General features: G+C 47.7%; 1 protein-coding gene across 1 annotated transcript in view; it reads left to right on the forward strand.

The window, feature by feature from the left end:
- Positions 1 to 13717, forward strand: part of ESPL1 (extra spindle pole bodies like 1, separase) — a 27671-nt gene that overhangs the window by 5462 nt on the left and 8492 nt on the right. Inside the window, exons 7-17 of the mRNA XM_012805529.2 lie at positions 1836 to 2029; positions 3871 to 4110; positions 4296 to 4440; positions 4544 to 4682; positions 4878 to 5017; positions 7810 to 7944; positions 9099 to 9218; positions 10001 to 10172; positions 10804 to 10932; positions 11065 to 11221; positions 11725 to 11834. Of these exons, the coding sequence (XP_012660983.1) occupies positions 1836 to 2029; positions 3871 to 4110; positions 4296 to 4440; positions 4544 to 4682; positions 4878 to 5017; positions 7810 to 7944; positions 9099 to 9218; positions 10001 to 10172; positions 10804 to 10932; positions 11065 to 11221; positions 11725 to 11834 (1681 nt within the window). The remainder of the gene's footprint in view (positions 1 to 1835; positions 2030 to 3870; positions 4111 to 4295; positions 4441 to 4543; positions 4683 to 4877; positions 5018 to 7809; positions 7945 to 9098; positions 9219 to 10000; positions 10173 to 10803; positions 10933 to 11064; positions 11222 to 11724; positions 11835 to 13717) is intronic.

Consider the following 13717-nt stretch of genomic DNA (forward strand, 5'->3'; position numbering starts at 1 on the left):
TTGCTTGAGCCCAAGAGTTGGAGATTGCTATGAGCTGTCACGCCATGGCACTCTACCCAGGGGGACAGCTTGAGGCTCCGTCTCAAAAAAAAAAAAAAAAAAAAGATTTCCCATACCTTGCTGGTATTGTTACTTAATATTTTTCTTTAGATTGACTCCCTTTTTATATTTAGCCTTGTCCTAAGCCAGTGGTCCTCAGCCTAGCTGTACATTAGGATCACCTCAGTGAACTTTAAAAAAATTCTAATGCCTGGCCCAAGTTAATTGCATGAAGATCTCTAGCACTGGAGCCTAGGCATCTCAATATTTGAAAAGCTTCCCCAGATGGTTCTTAGTATAAGTGAGAATATATTCTCTCTGTAGTGAGAATAGATGTTCTTTTTTGGTGACAGAGTCTCAACTTTGTCACCCTTGGTAGACTGCTGTGGCATCATAGCTCACAGCAACCTCTAACTCTTGGGCTCAAGTGATTTTCTTGCCTCAGCCTCCCAAGTAGCTGGGACTATAGGTGCCCACCATAATGCCTGGCTATTTTTAGAGACGGGGTCTCATTCTAGCTCAGGGTGGTCTCAAACCTGTGAGCTCAGGACAATCCACCCACCTTGGCGTCCCAGAGTGTGAGGATTACAGATGTTCTTAAGAATACCTGTGAGCGGGCAGTGCCCTTAGCACAGTGGTTATGGTGCTGACCACATGCATGAAGGGTGGTGGGTTCGAGCGTGACCCAGGCCAGTTTAGCATCGATGACAATTGCAACAAAAAAATAGCCAGGTATTGTGGCAGACACCTGTAGTCCCAGCTACTTGGGAAGCTAAGGCAAGAGAATTGCTTAAGCCCAAAGAGTTTGAGGTTACTGTGAGCTGTGACACCACATCACTCTACCAAGGGTGACACCATGAGACTCTGTCTCTAAAAAAAAAAATAGAATACCTGTGAGGGCCAGGCATGGTGGCTCACACTTGTAATCCTAGTACTCCGGAAGGCTGAGATGGGTAGATTGCCCTGACCTCACAGGTGCCAAACCCCATCTTAAAAAAAAAAATAGCCAGGTGTTTTGGCAGGCGCCTACAGTCCTAGCTACTTGGGAGGCTGAGGCAAGAGAATCGCTTGAGCCTAAGAGTTGGAGGTGGTGGCTATGACACCACCATGGCACACTACCCAGAGTGACAGCTTGAGACTCTGTCTCAGAAAAAATAAAAAAAATACCTGTGAGATGACGGGTTGGCTGGACTGGTAAGCAAGATGGGTTGTAGAGGCATTGGGTTCATTTTGAGTGAGGTGGTGAGCTTTTAAAGGATATAAGTGGAGGCATGACATCAGATGGGTGCTTTGGAGTTCTCTGGCATTGCTGTGATGAACATAGTGTGCAAGAGACAAGACTAGGTAATCAAGATGCTGCAGCAGCCTAGGCAGGGAAAGGTGAGCTGAACTGAAGTAGTTGTGCAAGGGATGGAAAGAAGTGGGTGGGTGCGAGAAGCCAAGGATTAACCTGGTAGGCAACTGACTGGGAGTGACTGAGATCAAGAGGAGAATCAAGCATGGCGCTGCCTTTCTGACTAAGGAGGAAGTGCCATCTGCTGAGAGGATTGAGGGAGGAGGAGCAAATTTTCAAGGTTGTAGATAAAAATATGAGGGTAGGGTGGATGGAGCCTTTGAGAGCATCCAGTTCTTAGGTGTCTCTTGCCTTGGGATGGGAGTGGGGCAGGAAGGCCACCTACCAGTCCCTACCCCCACCCACCACCCAATATGGTATAAGCACTTGTGCAGACACATACTCTCCCACCGCACCTATTCATGGTTCCTCTCTCTCCAGTTTGTTCCCTTTCTCTGGTCAGTTGCACAGGTGCTTCCGGCTACATGTGGAGAGTTTGAAGAAACTTGGTAAATTGGCCCAGGGCTGCAAGATGGTGACTTTGTGGCTGGCAGCCCTGCAGGCCCATAGCCCTGAACATATGACTGAACCAGTCACTTTCTGGGTTCGAGTCAAGATGGATGCAGCCAAGGCTGGAGACAAGGAGCTACAGCTAAAGTGAGTTGCTGGGGAAGAGAACAGTTGCATTTGCCCCATGGATAAAGTGACCTTTTGCACTCATGGTCATGTCCTTCTATCTTTATGTTTGGAGAAGGTAGTAATTATTTCATGCATTGAGTTGTTCATTGAGTGCCTACTATATGCCAGTCCCTGTGCTAAATTCTAGGGGTATGGTGGTAACAGGCAATGTTCTTGCTTTCATGGAGCTCATATTTTACTTGGGGAGATATAAAACAAGGATGTTTCACACATTTTCTAGGAAGACAATTAAAGACTTGCTAACAGAGAGAGCAACTTTAGATGGGCTATATAGGGAAACTGTTTTTGAAGAGGTAATGTATGAGACCTGAGGATGTGGAAGATTCCACTCTTTATAGATCTTAAGGAAGTAACCAGTCTGGGTAACACAGTGAGACCCTGTCGCTACAAAAAATTTAAAGAATCTCAGCGGCTGTGGCTCAAGTGGCTAAGGTGCCAGCCACATACACCTAAGGTGGCAGGTTTGAACCCAGCCCAGGCCCGCCAAAAAAAACAATGATGGCTGCAACCAAAAAAAATAGCCAGGCGTTGCGGCGGGCACCTGTAGTCCCAGCTACGTGGGAGGCTGAGGCAGGAGACTCGCTTGAGCCTGGGAGTTGGAGGTTGCTGTGAGCTGTGATGCCACAACACTCTACCCAGGGTGATAGCTTGAGGCTCTGTCTCAAAAAAAAAAAAAAAAATTTAAAGATTAGACCGGGCGCCATGTAGTGGCTCACGCCTGTAATTCTAACACTCTGGGAGGCCACGGCGGGTGGATTGCTTGAGCTCTTGAGACCAGCCTGAGCAAAGAATAAAACCCCATCTCTTTAAAAAAAAAAAAAAAACTAGCCAGACGTTGTGGTGGGTGCCTGTATTCCTGGGTAAGCATATTGCTTGAGCCTAAGAGTTTGAGGTTGCTCTGAGCTGTAATGCTATGGCACTTTACTCAGAGTGACAAAGTGAGGTTCTGTCTCAAAAAATAATAATAATAAATTCCTTAAAAAACAAAAAAAAGATTAGCCTGCTGTGGTGGCAGGTACCTGTAGTCCTAGCTATTCTCAAGGCAGAGACAGGAGGATCACTTGAACCCAGGAGTTTGAGGCTGCAGTGAGCTGTGATTGTGCCACTGCATCCAATGTGGGTGATAAAGTATTTAAAAAAATTTTTTTTCAGGGAAGAGAATTCCTTGCAGAAGGAATAGTAGAATAATAAATACGAAAGCTCAGGAATAGCTCAGGAACGTGCTTGAAAAAGCCAGTGTAGGCTCAGTGCCTGTGGCTCAAGTGGCTAAGGCGCCAGCCACATACACCTAAGGTGGCGGGTTCAAATCCAGCCTGGGCCCGCCAAACAACAATGATGGTGCAACCAAAAAATAGCCGGGCATTGTGGCGGGCGCCTGTAGTCCCAGCTACTTGGGAGGCTGAGGCAGGAAACTCGCTTGAGCTCAGGAGTTGGAGGTTGCTGTGAGCTGTGATTCCATGGCACTCAACCCAGGGGGACAGCTTGAGGCTCTGTCTAAAAAAAAAAAAAAAGACAAAGCCAGCATACTGGAAGGTGGTGGAATAGGGTGTAGGGTAGGGAGCCGTATGGAATGAGGCTGGTCACACAGGACCTTTCAGGCCATAGGAAGGGGTTTGGATATGACTCCTACTGGCAGCCCACTGGAGTATATTAAACAGGAATGGTACAATCTGGTTTAAACTTGTAAAGCCACAACTGGAAACCTACTGAACTGTTGGCAAGCTGAGCCTGAGGCTCTTTGGTGTGGGAGGCTTCTACCTCAGGGGCTGTGTCCTGGTACTGAGCCTGCCCTCTTTTAGGACTCTGCGAGACAGCCTCAGTGGCTGGGAGCCGGAGACCATGGCCCTCCTATTGAGGGAGGAGCTGCAGGCCTACAAGGCAGTGAGGGCCAACACTGGGCAGGAGCGCTTCAATGTCATCTGTGACCTGCTGGAGCTGAGCCCCGAGGAGACACCAGCTGGGTCATGGGCACGAGCCACCCACCTGGTAGAACTTGCTCAAGTGCTCTGCTACCATGACTTTGCCCAGCAGACTGACTGGTAAGGAGAAATACTGGGGGAGACCTCTCTTGCTCCTTTCCCTAGGCCCTCCCACTCTTTCCCACTCTTCAGCCCTGAGTGCCCCCTTCATTTTTTGGCCATGGAAGCTCATTCAAAGGGTGGAGCCCAGGACGCTGTGGCAGGTACTCATGGTGGGCCCAGACTAATTGCACCCTCTCCTACAGCTCAGCCTTGGATGCTATCCAGGAAGCCCTGCAGCTTCTGGAGTCTGTGAGGCCTGAAGCCCGGGATAGGGATCAGCTTTTGGATGACAAAGCACAGGCTTTACTATGGCTCTACATCTGTACCCTCGAAGCCAAAATGCAGGAAGTGAGTGTGGCTGCAGTGGGGCTAAACAGAACTAGGTATAGAATTATTTTCCCTGGGCCATCAGTAGAGATGGCTTGTTTTATACTCTGATCTCCCCATCCAGGGTATTGAGCGAGATCAGAGAGCCCAGGCCCCTACTAATCTGGAGGAATTTGAAGTCAATGACCTGAACTATGAAGACAAACTCCAAGAAAATTATTTCCTGTATAGTAACATTGCCTTCAACCTGGCTGCAGATGCTGGTGAGTGCAGGAAACACAGTGTGGCATGGGTTTCTCCTCCCTGGCTTCCTAAGAACAGAATAGGGACCCCAAGTGTGAGATAGGCTGGCCTTATCAGATGGGAGGTTGACACAAAGGGCAGAGATGTTATGCAGAAAGCCAAGTTATCTCCAGATGCCCATGCTGAGAGAGCAATCGCTTTCTTCTGACTTATAGTTCAGTCCAAATGCCTAGACCAAGCTCTGGTCCTATGGAAGGAGGTGCTTTCAAAAGGGCAGGCTCCAGTGGTGCGGTGTCTCCAGCAGACAGCAGCTTCCCTGCAGATCCTAGCAGCCCTTTACCAGCTGATGGCAAAGGTAATGGGCAGGGCATTGATGGGGACCCACACAAACAAGGGCTGAATCAGAAACTGAGCTCCTCTGTCTTCTTTGGTTCATGAACCTGTTGAGATGTATATAACCTGGTGATTAAAAAAGTATAGGCTTGGCCTGGCATGTTGGCTCATGCCTGTAATCCTAGCACTCTGGGAGGATGAGGTGGGAAGATCACTTGAGCTGAGGAATTCAAGACCAACCTGAGCAAGAGCAGACCCCAGCTCAGTGCCCGTAGCTTGGTGAGTAGGGCACTGACCACATACACTGATCCTGGCAGGTTCAAGCCTGGCCTGGGTTTGCTAAACAACAACTGCAACCAAAAAAAAAAACAAAAACAAAAACAATAGCCGAGCATTGTGGCAGGCACCTGTAGTCCCAGCTGCTTGGGAGGCTGAGACAAGAAAATCACTGAAGTCCAAGAGTTTGAGGTTGCTGTGAGCTGTGACAGCAAAGCACTCTACGGAGGGCGACACAATAAAACTCTGTGTCAAAAAAAAAGCAGGACCCCATCTCTACTAAAAATTGAAAAAAATGATCGGGTGTGGTGACAGGTACCTGAACTCCTAGCTACTTGGGCTAAGGCAGAAGGATCCCTTGAGTCTAGGAATTTGAGGTTGCTATGAGCTACAATGATGCTACTTCACTCTAGCTGGGGTGATAGAATGAAATTTTGTCTCAATAAAAACCCCATTGGTCTATCACCACCAGTCCATTGAGTTTAAATCCAAGTTCCACCATTTATCAGCGTATGGCCTCAGGTAAGTTGCTTAACTATCTCAGCCCAAGTTTCCTTATCTCTAAAATAGGAGCAATAATGCCACCACTTCATCCTGGCTGGGATGGCTCACACCTTTAATCCTGGCACTCTAGGAGGCCAAGGTGGGTGGATTGTTTGAGCTCAGAAGTTCAAGACCAGCTTAAGCAAGAGCGAGGCCCCATCTCTACTAAAAATAGCCAGACACCTGTAGTCTCAGTTACTTGGGAGGCTGAAGCTCCTGAGCCCAGGAATTTGAGTTTGCTATAAGCTATGATGCCACACCACTCTAGCCTGGGGCAACAAAGTGAGGCTTTGTCTCAAAAAAAAAAAAAAAAAGAAAGAAAATGCCACTACTTCATGGCGTTATCCTCATTCATTGCGATGATGCAAGGAAAATGTTTTTTTTGAGACAGAGCCTCAAGCTGTCCCCCTGGGTAGAGTGCTATGGCATCACAGCTCACAGCAACTTCCCAACTCCTGGGCTCAAACGAGTCTCCCGCCTCAGCCTCCCAAGTAGCTGGGACCACAGGCACCTGCCACAACACCTGGCTATTTTTTGGTTGCACTGTCATTGTTGTTTGGTGGGCCCAGGCTGGATTCAAACCCGCCACCTTAGGTGTATGTGGCTGGCGCCTTAGCCACTTGAGCCACAGGGGCTGAGCTGGAAAATGTTTCGTGTAAATGGAATAATGTAATGCTCAAATGTGTTAACTTTAAGTATTAATTATTTGAGACCTATATATTCAGAAAAATATATAGATGCCTATAGACACAAATTTACATTCTTACATGCAATTTCAGGGAGTTTCAAAGACGCCCTGATGTGCTTCCCTGGACTCCACATGAGAAAACTAAGAGGGAAAAAACCAAAAAAAAAATAAGAGCAGCACCTGTGGCTCAGGGAGTAGGGTGCCAGCCCCATATACTGGAGGTGGCGGGTTCAAGCCCAGCCCTGGCCCAAAACTGCAAAAAAACCCCCCAAAACATTGTACATACTGTTAGTCTAAGCCATAAGACCATATTTGTCACACAAGGAGCCTGGAAGGTACCTCAGCCCTAGATCTGAGTCTTGGTTCTAGGGAACTTAGATAAGCAACTTAAGTTATATGAGTCTTAGTTTCCTCTGCTATAAAAATGGATTAGAGTTGCAATAAAAGTTAAAGGGGGCTTGGCGCCTATGGCTCAAGTGGCTAAGGTGCCAGCCACATACACCTAAGGTGGCGGGTTCGAATCCAGCCCCGGCCTGCCAAACAATAATGATGGCTGCAACCGAAAAAAAAAAAATAGCCAGGCATTGTGGCGGACGCCTGTGGTCCCAGCTACTTGGGAGGCGGAGGCAGGAGACTCTCTTGAGCCCAGGAGTTGGAGGTTGCTGTGAGCTGTGATGCCACAGCACTCTACGCAGGGGGACAGCTTGAGGCTCTGTCTCAAAAAAAAAAAAAAAAGGCAGGCGGTGCCTTTGGCCCAGTGGTTAGGGTGCTGGCCCTATATACCAAGGGTGGCATGTTCAAACCCAGCCCCAGCCAAACTGCAACTAAAAAATAGCTGGGCATTGCAGTGAGTGCCTATAGTCCCAGCTACTCAGGAGGCTGAGGCAACAGAATTGCCTAAGCCCAGGAGTTGGAGGTTGCTGTGAGCTGTGTGACGCCATGGCACTCTACTGAGGGCAATAAAATAAGACTCTATTTCTACAAAAAAAGAAGTTAAAGGGATTGGTGTGTATAAGCTCCCTGGCACAGTGCCTGCCGCATAGTAAGCATTCAGCAAATCCTGGCTATCAACAATGATTGGCATTCAGGCTTTAGAACAGAAGGTAGACTGGTTTGTAGGCTCCCTCAGTGCTCTCATCTCGGGCTCTTTGAGGATGTCTAATGGTTGTTCTGTCCATATATAACCACAAACCATCCAGACCTGGAGGCCAGACACAGTCTAAGGTCCCCAAAGGGCTGGGGAGCAGAGGATACCAATGGAGGCTTTTGAGCAAGAGGGGCTAAACTTGCTGCTCCTGGCTAACCAGCCCCTGCAGGCTCTGGAGGTCCTCCTGCTTTTGCGGATTGTTTTTGAGAGACTGGAGGACCATGCGAAGGCAGCTGGCTGCTCCTGCCACATCACTCAACTCCTCCTGACCCTCGGCTCTCCCAGCTATGCACAGGTGAGTGCCCAGTCATTCAAACCTGGGGGCTGCATGGGGCCTGTGGCCTTAGAGGCTCATCTTTTCTTTGAGAATACAGGATACCAAAGGGGCAGCTTCTCTGCCCTCTACCACTGCGTTTGGCTGGAGTATTGTAAAGTGTTAGAGGCAGCTGTTGAGAGGGACCCCCATCTCTAAAAATAGCTGGGCATTGTGGTGGGTACCTGTAGTCCCAGCTACTTTGGAGGCTGAGACAAGAGGATCACTTGAGCCCAAGAGTTTAAGGTTGCTGTGACACCACAGTACTCTACTCAGGGCAACAGAGTGAGACTCTGTCTCAAAAAAAAGAGTTTTACAGATCCAACTCCAGGAATATGGTGCTGATCCTGTACATTTCTCAGCTGTTCCTATTGCCCTAGTTGTTGCTTTCTCACAGAGAAATTTCTCTTAATTGGTCTCCTTGTCTCCAGTTTTTCCCTTTTCTACTTTCTCATCTAACTACCACTAGTAGGCACAGGTCTGATCTCACCTCTTTCCTGCATCAAAGATTTCAGTGGCTTCTCCATTATCTAAAGGATACAATCCATCCAGACCCTGTATTGCACATCCATTATGTTCAGGTTTCTGCTTTTTCTGCCACTTCCAGTTACTTTTTCTTGCCAGTCCATACCAGTTACTTTATATCCCCTATGTGTGTGTCTCTGTCTTTGATTGTGTTCATCCCTCCACCCAAAACATACCACTCCCTTCTTTTATTTTTCCCTCAGGAAACCTCTACTTTCTTTTCAAAGCCTAGCTCTATTGTCGCCTCCTTTATGAAGCATCTTCTACATCCTCAAGGGCAGGATCAGTTGCTTTCTCCCTGGGTCCCCATAGCACTGGCACTGCATCATGATTGCATACCTATGTCTATGTCCCCTCTGCCTTGCAACATGTTATAGAGAAAGTCCTGCTTACTCTTTATTCAACTTTGTCTTTATAGCACAGTGGTTAACCCAAAGTGTTAAATGAACATTTTAATGAGTGAATGAATAACTCCTATGTAGATTATAATACTTGAAGTAATTTAATATTTAATTGAACATGTTGAGGATTTTGCTTGTGAATGCTTTATTCCAGTTTAATTTGAAGAATCTGTCTTCTTTTCTTCACACACCCTCTGATTATTTCCTTAGATATACCTAGAAGAGGCAGAAGTCAGCCTGAATTGTCTCGATCAGACCACTGATACATACCTGCTCCTTTCCCTGACCTGTGTTCTGCTTCGAAGTCAACTCCACTGGACTCACCAAAAAGTATTTCTCACTTTCTTAATCCCTGAAGGTGCTGGTATTAGAAAAATTTTAGGCTGGGCACAGCAGCTCACACCTATAAACACTAATACTCTAGGAGGCCAAGGTGGGAGGATTGTTTGAGCTTAGGAGTTCGAGACCAGCCTGAGCAAGAGCAAAATCCCGTCTCTACTAAAAACAGAAAAACTAGCCAGACATTGTGGCCAGAGTCTGTAGACCTAGCTACCCGGAAGGCTGAGGCAAGAGGATTGCTTGAGCCCAGGAGTCTGAGATTGCTGGGAGCCACAATGATGCCACTGCATTCCAGCCAGGGTAGACAGATGGAGACACTCTCAAAAATTAAAAAAGGATGTTAGAATTTTCTAGATATCTGCCTGGCTTCTGAGATCTCCCTGGGGCTGGACAGAGTGACCCTGTCCCTGAGAAGCAGAACTGTTTCCTTGCCAATGACTTGTGTGCCAGTGTTCCTCTGGTAGAGATACTACCCTTTCCATTCTTTTCCAGTTTCCTCAGTGGCAAGGACATAAGAAGTCTGTCCTGTGTCTAAAAACTGGAATAAGAGTGATCCTGGGAAGCACAGGAGCTCTAGACTAAATCCTGTGACCTGAGTTTTCTCCCAAACTAGCTGACTTGACCGAGTCCTGTATCCTCTCAGGCCCTAGTTTTTTCTCTATAGCTTTTATTCCTAAAAGGAGAAAATTGGGCAGATGATTTCCAGGGCACCTCGAGCTCTGACATGCTTGCCTGACTTCACTTACTGCTCTCCTCTGGCTGTTCTCTCTCAGGTGACTGAAGGTATCTCTCTGTTGCTGTCTGTCCTTCGGGATCCTGCCCTCCAGAAGTCATCCAAGGCTTGGTACTTGCTGCGTGTCCAGGCCCTGCAGCTGGTGGCAGTCTACCTTAGCCTCTCATCGTACAGACTCTCAGACTCCTTATGGGAGCAGCTCTGTGCCCAAGGTGAAAGAACAGAGGGGGTGGGTGGATGGGTGGCCCTCCTTGGACGATGTGCATGATTCATCTGCCACCAGCTCTTGGCAGCTCTGGTCCCTTCCTCCGTTCTACCTAGAATGTGCACATAGTAGGCCTGGGATAGCAAATGGGTTTCAGTTTGATTGCTTGGAATACTAGGCTGAAAGGATTCTCAGACCCCATGGGATGTCAGAAGAAAAGAATTCTGTGATTGATTACCTTTGTCTGCCTTAGGTGCTGAAGGAAGAGTGGGCAATGTGTTTTTTTTTTTTTTTTTTTTTGAGACAGAGCCTCAAGCTATCCCCCTGCGTAGAGTGCCGTGGTATCACAGCTCATAGCAACCTCCAACTTCTGGGCTCAAGCGAGTCTCCTGCCTCAGCCTCCCAAGTAGCTGGGACCACAGGCACCCGCCACAACGCCCAGCCATTTTTTAGTTGCAGCCATGATTGTTGTTTGGCGGGCCCGGGCTGGGGATTCGAACCCGCCACCTCAGGTGTATGTGGCTGGCGCCTTAGCTGTTTGAGCCACAGGCTCCGAGCCGGCAATGTGTTTTACATATGCTATTTTATCTTATCTCATCTTATTTTGCTATCTCTCTTCTCTTCCTATCTCTCCACAGGCTGGCAGACCCCTGAGATAGCACTCATGGACTCTCATAAGCTCCTTCGAAGCATCATCCTCTTGCTAATGGGCAGTGATGTACTTTCAATTCAAAAAACAACTGTGGAGACACCATTCCTGGACTATAGTGAGTCTGAGGAAGAGGGCAGGCACCTGTGGAAATGGATAGGCTTCATGGTAGGGTTGGCAGTTTTGTCCCCAGAGGATCTGGACTTTTGCCGAATGATGCTGGTATTATCTTCTCTCTCCTTTGCTATAGGTGAAAACCTGGTACAAAAATGGCAGGTTCTTACAGAGGTGCTAAGCTGCTCAGAGAAGCTGGTCTGCCGCCTGGGCCACCTGGGTAGTGTGAGTGAAGCCAAAGCCTTTTGCTTGGAGGCCCTAAAACTTACTACAAAGCTGCAGATACCTCGCCAGTGAGTACTGAGCCTGGGAGGATGCTGATTCTGGCACCTGAGTGCCATGCTTTCTTGACCACGGATTCCCAATCATTCCACAGATCTCATGTTTAGAAGGATTTGTGGAAGAAGGCATTTTGTAGCTAATAAGTGGGAAATGCTGAGTTAATCAAAGTTAGATACTTTTATTTCCTGTAGAACCCTTTCTAACCTACAGTATGCTCCTATGTATTGTAAATCTCCAAAAGGGAGAGCTAGGATATGTTGTTTTCCTACAGCCATTTGCCTACAGGATCCTTTTGTTGAGAAATTCAGTTTGGGAAATTGTCCTAAAGCACAGAGATGGGATGAGTGAAGTATAAAAAGGGTTTCTCCAGGAAGCCATTAAGTCAGCTTTAGGGAGTGAAGGTGTTTTGGAGGCAAGGCAAGATGGTGATGGCTCTACTTAGGAAAGGAGCAAAGAGAAGACTCTCGAGGAAAAAAAAAGATTCCTCTGATTGGTGTTCCCCTCTTCCAACAAGGTGTGCCCTGTTCCTCGTGCTAAAGGGCGAGCTGGAGCTGGCTCGCAATGACATCGACCTCTGTCAGTCAGACCTGCAGCGGGTCCTGTTCTTGCTTGAGTCTTGCACAGGTGAGTAGCCGCCCCCTGCCCAGGCGGTGGTGAAAACCACACACCGCATGTCCATACAGAGAGATTGGCTCCCTTCTGCATCAGACACTGACTTCTGGCTTGGGCACTATTCCCTTGATTTCAAACCACTGGTCTCCTTGCTTCAGATAACCTGTCCAGGATTAGCCATCTCTGGTTCTAGTTTTTAGCACTGCCTACAACATTTTGGCTATTTAAATTTATCATTTATCTATCTATGCATTTATTCATTTAAGAGACAAGGTCTTGGCTTGGCGCCTGTGGCTCAAGTGGCTAAGGCGCCAGCCACATACACCTAAGGTGGCAGGTTCGAATCCAGCCCGGGCCCGCCAAACAACAGTGATGGCTGCAACCAAAAAATAGCCAGGCGTTGTAGCGGGCGCCTGTGTCCCAGCTACTTGGGAGGCTGAGGCAGGAAACTCGCTTGAGCCCAGGAGCTGGAGGTTGCTGTGAGCTGTGATGCCACGGCACTCTGCCCAGGGGGATAGCTTGAGGCTCTGTCTCAAACAAAAAAAGAGACAAGGTCTTGCTCTGTGCCCAGGCTGTAGTGCAGTAGTGCCATCATAGCTCACTATAACCTCGAAATCCTGGGCTCAAAAGATCCTCCCATCTTGGCCTCCCAGTGCGCTGGGAGTATAGGTGCTCACTACTCTGCCCAGCTGGCTATTTATTTATTTATTTTTTGAGACAGAGTCTTACTTTGTTGCTCCCTGTGGAGTGCTGTAGCATCACCGTTCACAGCAACCTCAAACTCTTGGGCTCAAGCAATTCTCTTTTCTTAGCCTCCCAACTAGCTGGGACTACAGGCACCCATCATAACACCCGGCTATTTTTAGAGACAGGGTCTTGCTCTTGCTCAGACTGGTCTCGAACCTGTGAGCTCAGGCAATTCACCCACCTCAGCCTTCAAGTGCTGGGATTATAGGAGTGAGCCACCATGCCTAGCCTCCAACTGGCTATTTAAATTTATATTTGATTGAAATAAAATCTAAAATTCTGGTCCTCAGTCACACATTTCACCTGCTCAGTAGCTTCATGTGGCTTGTGGCTTCTGTGTTGGATGGCACAAACGCAGTGTCCTCAGAAGGGCTTAAAGTGTTAATAAACTTTGTATTCATGGTACATTTTTTCTTATCAACTACTTCTAGTATTTCTTTTGCCTCATACAAAACCCTGTAAAGTCAGGTGAGAGCATAGATTTTTTTTCATTTGTTAAATGACAAAGTTGAGAAAGTCAATGTTTAGGGGCCAGGATCACAGTGTTAGCCTGGGGCAGGAGGCAGGAGTCAGGTGCTGGCCTGAGTTTTGCTGAGCCATGCAGCCCTCTGAGCTCGGATGTGGGAGCTTTGTGGACTGTGCGGGGAGGAAAACATGAGGGATTTTACCTAAAAGACCCGGTAAGCCATGTGAATATTTAATATGTTAATACAGTAATATGCCTGGGGATGGTGGCACATGCCTTTAATCCCATCACTCTGGGAGGCTGAGGCATGAGGATCACTTGAGCTCAGGAAGCTTTTTTTTTCTGAGACAGAGCCTCAAGCTATTGCCCTGGCCAGAGTGCTTTGGCTTCACAGCTCACAGCAACCTCCAAATCCTGGGCATAGGCAATTCTCTTGTCTCAGCCTCCCGAGTAGCTGGGGCTACAGGTGCCTGCCACAACACCCAGCTATTTTTTTCTTGCAGTTTGGCTGGGGTCAGGTTTGAACCTTCCACCCTCAGTATATGGGGCCAGCGCCCTGCTCACTGAGCCACAGGTGCCACCCTCCCAGTTTGTGTGTGTGTGTATGTGTGTATGTTTTTAATCTCCCTTACATAGGAACCAGTTTTTTATATATATATATATTTTTTTTTTTTTTTTTTTT

The sequence above is a fragment of the Otolemur garnettii genome, unplaced genomic scaffold (assembly GCF_000181295.1).
Source record: "Otolemur garnettii isolate 467f Iridium unplaced genomic scaffold, OtoGar3 scaffold00043, whole genome shotgun sequence".
Taxonomy (NCBI): domain Eukaryota; kingdom Metazoa; phylum Chordata; class Mammalia; order Primates; family Galagidae; genus Otolemur; species Otolemur garnettii.